Here is a 6,896-nt window from a genome sequence, read left to right on the forward strand (position 1 = left end):
AATTGAACAAAATCCGCAATTCACTGGATTATTGCTCTGTTGTTGGAAATGAGAAGAGCGACACAAATCAAAAGCTGATGTTTGACAGCAACTGTTGCTCTGCAGCAGGCTTCACTCTCCTCCTCCTCCTCCTGGCAAGCGCAGGGTGGCAAGTTTACTGATTTTCTAGACTGCTGTCCCCCCCTATTGTTCAGATGCTGTAACTGTAGGTAAGCTTCTCGGTTTGATGGAAGACGAGCAGAGAAAATGTTAAAGTAGGAGTAGAAAGTAATTGCAGCTGTTTGGGACGCCGGACTGCTGAGAGTAACACGGATTTGTTGATAATCTATCTGCAGATCTTTTGCCTCTCGCGTCTGTTTGCAAAATTAATTTGTTTTCCGTCATTATAAAATGCCACTTTGAGTAATTCATAATATATGGATAAATATTCAGTACGTCATAATAAATGTCCCCATGAAGCCTTAAAATGAAGTAGAAAATTAAAAACTTAAAAGAAAATTTGAAAAATTAAACACAGCATGCAGACACTGGTGAGCAGTGCGTGCGTGTGTGTGTGTGTGTGTGTGTGTGTGTGTGTGTGTGTGTGTGTGTGTGTGTGTGTGTGTGTGTGTCAAGGAAATGTGTGTGCTGCCCGCGCTGGTTAGGAGAAGGAAAAAATGGGATCAAATTCCTTCACTCTGGCGTCACATGTTGCCAGCCAATCGGATTAGGGCTTTCCTCAGAACCTTAAAGCGCTATAAAGCCCGCATGCAAAACGTTTTCAGTTCAAAGCACTCAAGCTTCTTGGGGATTGTACTCGGGAACGAGAAGGGAGCTCTTTACCGTTTCATTCTGCACAGCTGAACACAGAGTCGTACCTGCTGGCGTGTTTTGGGTTGTTTCGTGTTTTTTTCGTCCTTGCAAGTGCGGATCCGTTAGCAGAAACCAGACTTATCCTGGAGAACTCGTGCGTAAAAGCGCCTCATCTCCAGATCGGCTTTTACGCACGGTACACGGGAGAGAATTTGAGAATCTTCCCCGTTTTTTTACCTGTTTTTTTGCTGAAAGGTTTTGCTCAAGGGCATCCTGGCAAGGTGAAGTGAAGTCAGAGGCTTTTCCCCTCCTCTCTTTCAAAAAAGCAGAATTAACTCCACGATTTCACGCGTAAATTGGCACCAAACAGTTTTTCGTATGAATCTCCTCGACCCCTACCTGAAGATGACGGAGGAACAAGACAAGTGTCTCTCTGACGCCCCGAGCCCGAGCATGTCCGAGGACTCTGCGGGCTCCCCGTGCCCGTCTGGCTCGGGCTCCGACACCGAGAACACCCGGCCGTCGGAGAACGGGCTGCTCAGAGCGGACGGATCTCTGGGCGACTTCAAGAAGGACGAGGAAGACAAGTTTCCCGCTTGCATCCGCGAAGCCGTGTCCCAGGTGCTCAAGGGTTACGACTGGACCCTCGTGCCCATGCCGGTGCGCGTTAACGGATCTACCAAGAATAAGCCCCACGTTAAGAGACCAATGAACGCGTTCATGGTGTGGGCTCAGGCTGCTCGGAGGAAGCTGGCGGATCAGTACCCGCACCTTCACAACGCGGAGCTCAGCAAGACACTCGGAAAACTCTGGAGGTAAGTGTGGATGCGCTGTAAATAGTTCGGCACTTTTTACGTAACGATTAGCATGCACTGTCTGATTTTTTGTTAATATATAAATGTAGAATTTCATTTTTCCCCCACAGTTAGCTCCTTTTTGTTTATGAATTACAGCAGAAACTGACTGGTTTAATAATTGGTCATTTGTACGCACAGACTTCTCAATGAAGGAGAGAAGCGGCCGTTCGTGGAGGAAGCTGAGCGTCTCCGGGTGCAGCACAAGAAGGATCACCCGGACTACAAATACCAGCCCCGAAGGAGGAAGTCTGTAAAGAACGGGCAGAGCGAGGGCGAGGACGGCAGCGAGCAGACGCACATTTCCCCAAACGCCATCTTCAAAGCTCTCCAGCAGGCAGACTCCCCTGCATCCAGCATGGGAGAGGTGCATTCTCCTGGAGAGCACTCAGGTGAGGACCTCCTGCCATCATTTCAGATTGTATAAGATAAATATTGACTTTCAGTCCAACTGGAATGCTTAAACAGTCCAAAACCTGTTCTTAACTTTAAAGCAAAATCTAACCTGTGTCATTTTGTGCCCTCCAGGCTCCCAGGGTCCCCCTACCCCTCCCACTACCCCAAAGACTGATGTCAGCTCAGGCAAGGTCGATCTAAAACGCGAAGTAGGCCTCCGCTCCCTGCCTGATGGTCCCGGTGGGCGACAGCTCAACATTGACTTCCGTGACGTGGACATCGGCGAGCTGAGCAGCGATGTCATCTCCCATATTGAGACCTTCGATGTCAACGAGTTTGACCAGTACCTCCCTCCCAATGGCCACCCGGGGTCCACCAACGCAGCGCCAGTAAGTTACACTGGCAGCTACAGCATCAGCAGCGGCGGCGCTCCAGTCAGCCCCCAGTCAGGAGGCACCTGGATGGCTAAAAGCCCGAACCAGCAGGGACAACAGCAGCAGCAGCACACCCTGACCACCCTGGGGAGCAGTGGGGCTTCAGATGGCGCTCAGACCCAGCACAGGACCCAGATCAAGACAGAGCAGCTGAGCCCGAGCCACTACAGCGAGCAGCAGGGCTCCCCACAGCACGTCAGCCCCTACAGCCCCTTCAACCTGCAGCACTACAGCCCCTCCTCTTCCTACCCGGCCATCTCCAGGGCACAGCAGCAGCAGTACGACTACCCTGACCACCAGGGGGGAGGCACTACAACTGCCTCCTCCTACTACAGCCACGCGGGGGCGGGGCAGAGCTCGGGGCTGTACTCAACTTTCAGCTACATGAGCAGCCCAAACCAGAGGCCCATGTACACGCCCATAGCCGACAACACAGGGGTGCCCTCCATCCCGCAGAACAGCCCGCAGCACTGGGATCCAGCGCCGGTTTACACCCAGCTCACCAGACCCTGAGACACTTACAATGCAACACTTTACTCTGGGGGGGAGGGAGGGTGGTTCCCCCGTCAATCAGACACTTGAACTCAGAAAAAAAAAGAAAAAAAAGAGAGAAAGGAGAGCTGGACTTGTGATTGGCTCACGTAGTGCCTTGCTATTATAGAAGCTATATATTATATTTTTAGAGAGATGGAAGACTTTAAGAAAATCCTCTGTGAGGACTTACTGATTGTCAATATTTCTGTAGGTACTGTTTATGTTTCCATAATTTTTCTTTCTTTTCTTTTTTTTTTTAATATTCTGGCAGTTTGTAACCCATGGGGACATGGGGGTGGGGTGGGCAGAGGGTTAGGATAATTATTTGTACCTGTAGATATAAAATAAAATAAAAAAACAGCTTTATTTTTTTTTAACCAGTTCGGCAACTAACCACTGGCAGTAGTGCAGATTCTGGTTCTCTGTCAGGTTTCTGTTACTTTTTGTTGTTGTCGTCGTCGCCGCTTACTCTTTTTGCGTGCCATTCAGCGAGTACGGTTTGTATTTTATGCTGTTGGAGTCCTGTTGTTGTCTGTTAGGCAATACAAGAACAAAGAGAGAGACTTTGCCTCTCAGTGCCGCGCTGTCTCGATGGCAGGGAGGGAGACCGCGGCCCCTTCCACCACCCGTGCCTTGGATTTAACATTTTCCCCCCGATGTTTTGTACTTTTTGTGTGTCTGCGCTCAATGGCTGCAGCTGAGATTACGCTTAACTGTCCAACAGTGTGTGCTTGACAGTCACAGGAAGTCACCTTTGACCCCTCCCCCCTGCGGTCTCCCCACTCCCACAGGCTGGTGTCCAGTATGCACCCCCCAAACCTTACCCTCCAGGTCAAATCCAGTTTTATTTATTTATTAACTTTATTTCAAAGTAATTATTTTACATGCTATTCTTATTACTAATGAATTGCCCTCTTTGCAATGTAGACAACATATAACCCCCCCTCTTTTTCTTTTTTCTTTTTGTTTTCCCAACCCAGGAGGTACGTAGACAAAATGGTACATGCTGTAGTCCTCTTTTTCTGGTTTATTTATCTTATCTAAATGTTTTAAGTATGTGTTTGCCTTTGTTTCGTGGGTTTGGAGGGGGGACTATCTAACAAAATGATTTTTATGTTATTTGTGAATTTTTCTTTGCGTCAGACTTCAAGATATGGCTGGAAGAACTGGAAAATAGCATCTCTCACAGTTCTCTTTTTGTTCATGCATTCACCAGAGGGGAACATACATCCTTTCTGCTCTGCAAGCTCCATTTCCTTTTCTCTGAGTATCAAAGAACTGATGATTCCAGTAATCGTTTACCCCCCTTCCTGCAATCTTACCATGTATTTGTACTGTCTTTAAAGACACTTTTGTATATGTATTTGCAATAAAAAAGAAAATGCTATTAAAAAAAAGAGTTTGTCATTTATGACTCAGCATACAACTGCAATACCACAGTGCTGACTAACATATGACACCAATGTTGTTGATGATACTGGTGCAGTGAAAGGGTTAAACAAAGAGTGCCAAGAAGCAGCGTTAGTGTTTGTTTTCCCAGAAGCCCTGCGTTTTTTTTCCTACCCTCTTCCTCCTTCTCCTCCTGTCAGCTGGTGACAGCAGGGGGTTGTGAACCTTCTAGAAGGGAAGGGGTCTGGAGGTGGGCGTTCGATGTGGTAACATGTAGTGTGGTAAAACTAATAAAGGTTTATCAAATTGATTCCAAAGGAAAACTGGGCTGATCAGGTCCCGCTTAGATAAGACAGCAGGGAGGGCTGATCCACACAAACAAGTCCACACTGCAAAACAGGATAACACTGACTTATTTCAAGCATTGCATTCAAAGCATATGGTTTTTATTTTTACAGGACAAAAACGAAACGCTTGCAACTACAGGACAAGTTATTGTGCATCAGCCATCCTGTTAAAAGTCAGCAATGTAAGCTGAGAGCAACCTGAAAACTAAGAAGACACTTAGAAAAGTTAAAAACAGAGTATTTTGAAACCATTGCAACTACAACATAAGAGACCAGTAAACAGCAATAGTTTTAATAACTGATGTAATTAAGTGAAGCTTATAACTGAAGAAATCTGGAATTGTTAAATGGTCTCTCTGACCCAGAATGGCAAGCATTTCAATTGAACTTTGAGCCATTTGTCTGAGAACTGGGACCTTTATATCAAGTTTGGAAGTTGTTTTGTTTCTTAATATTATACTGTATATGTTTTGTTTTATTTCAGTCAGTATGGGTCTGCTTGTTCATCAATATTTGTATGTTTGCACAGAGGCCTTTCTAGAACTGTGCGACCTGTGCAAGTATCATTGACTCTGCTCTGCTGTTTGGTAATTTTTAAAAGAATAGTTAGCTATTTGATGAAGTGCGCTTTTTAGTTTCTTTTATTTGAAAAACACACCTAGCAGCACGGTTAAAGCTGAACAGAACACATTATATCACATTTGTCTTCACTTACAGTTACATAACAAACTGTTACATGAGCGGCATTTGTGTTTTTGTATGAATTAAACAGACATTCAGTGTGTTATTTATGAGGGTTTAGAGTGCTGATTCACCAATACCACTGACATTCCATAAATCTTCATGCTTATTATGATTCAGGAGTAAAATCTCTAGTGTTTCCCCTTTTGTGAATTGTTCATAGTGTGAATTTTATTTACAATTATATCCTTTAAGTTATTGCTAAATTATCAGCTAATGCTAAAAGCTAGGTTTCCAAGCTGTTTTTGCTAAACTGTAAAGGTGCTAATTAGCAGTCTAATAAAAATACTAGAAATTCAATCACTAAACTGAAGCAGAAACTTCCTGTATGAGCTCTATCATAGTCACACCAGAGGACAGCTTTAAAAATGTTTTAAAAGAGAAAGTACAAAAACACACTGGATATAGCCAGGTTAGTTACTTGAATTAGCAGATTTAATACCAAGGAGACAGCTATGGGCTACAGGTCCTTGTGCTGGCACAACTAAAGTGGCCACATCCCTAACTTTGAGCCATACAAGTGTCCAAATGAATGAGATGTATAAAAGATGGACACAGCATGCGTGACATGGTTTTCTTAAGCCAGTTTTGAAGCTCAAAGCTCATCCTTTCTGTGCATGCCGTCTTTGTAAGTAAAAACAAAAAACGAATGTGCGTCTGACTTTGATACCGCACATCGTTTGTTAATGACTTGTGCCTGAGAAGATGTTACCCAGTGAGTCTGCACAGTAAGACCAAGTCTTGCAAAAAAAGACTTTAAAAAAATACTTCTATGGGACCCAAAGTCTTTTTGCGACCACAGTTGGTGCCATTTATGCATTTCCCAATTGGTTTAATTTTGTAGAACCAAAAGCTACATCTAAGCTTTTTATGTTGTAAAAATCCACAACATACTTCTTATGAAAACACAAAAAGATCCATAAAGGCTGTTTCTTTGTACGAGGTTGTGAATATGCTTTTTAGTGCTGCTAGTTGTTGTTAGGTCATTTCAACACCTGACTCACCTTCAGAAACCAGCCTCAAGTGGTAATTTCAGGAACTGCAGTTTTTGCCTGATTTAGTGATGGAGGTTATGGCTTATTTAAATACTCTTTAATACTGGTTCTCAGTAGTGTTTAACCTGTCTATAGCTATTTTTATTTCCATTGTAAATGGAAAGTATCTAAAGTACCACAACAACGGTTACTGAAGGATTTTCATAATTTTAGCACTAGCTTACCAAAGTATCAGCTCTCATCATACCTCTGCTTTAGGATAGGACCAAGCCAACTAGTTCTCCTTTTCCAGAACAACAACACGACTGACTTGAGGCTACAGCTGCCTATTGGATGTACGACCCTGACAGTGATATTGATCTTTCTCGGTAAGAGAGCAAATTGGTACCTTTCCCAAAATGCCTAACAATTCAT

General features: G+C 44.3%; 1 protein-coding gene across 1 annotated transcript; it reads left to right on the forward strand.

Moving 5' to 3' along the window:
* The first annotated feature begins 774 nt into the window (after positions 1-774).
* On the forward strand, positions 775-4,390 carry LOC308390392 (transcription factor Sox-9-B-like). Its single transcript, XM_080872342.1, has 3 exons — positions 775-1,607; positions 1,788-2,038; positions 2,175-4,390. Exons 1-3 carry the CDS (start codon positions 1,171-1,173, stop codon positions 2,987-2,989), a joined length of 1,503 nt encoding a protein of 500 aa, XP_080728468.1. The 5' UTR covers positions 775-1,170; the 3' UTR covers positions 2,990-4,390.
* The last annotated feature ends 2,506 nt before the right edge of the window (positions 4,391-6,896 follow it).

Source organism: Rhamphochromis sp. 'chilingali', assembly GCF_963969265.1.
Source record: "Rhamphochromis sp. 'chilingali' genome assembly, chromosome: 22".
NCBI lineage: Eukaryota > Metazoa > Chordata > Actinopteri > Cichliformes > Cichlidae > Rhamphochromis > Rhamphochromis sp. 'chilingali'.

Bases quoted from the DNA above. Each gene is read 5' to 3' on its own strand.
- LOC308390392 (XM_080872342.1), top strand. From the start codon at position 1,171: ATGAATCTCCTCGACCCCTACCTGAAGATGACGGAGGAACAAGACAAG. The intron at 1,608-1,787 runs GTAAGTGTGGAT...TTGTACGCACAG, and splicing joins ACACTCGGAAAACTCTGGAG to ACTTCTCAATGAAGGAGAGA. The intron at 2,039-2,174 runs GTGAGGACCTCC...TGTGCCCTCCAG, and splicing joins TTCTCCTGGAGAGCACTCAG to GCTCCCAGGGTCCCCCTACC.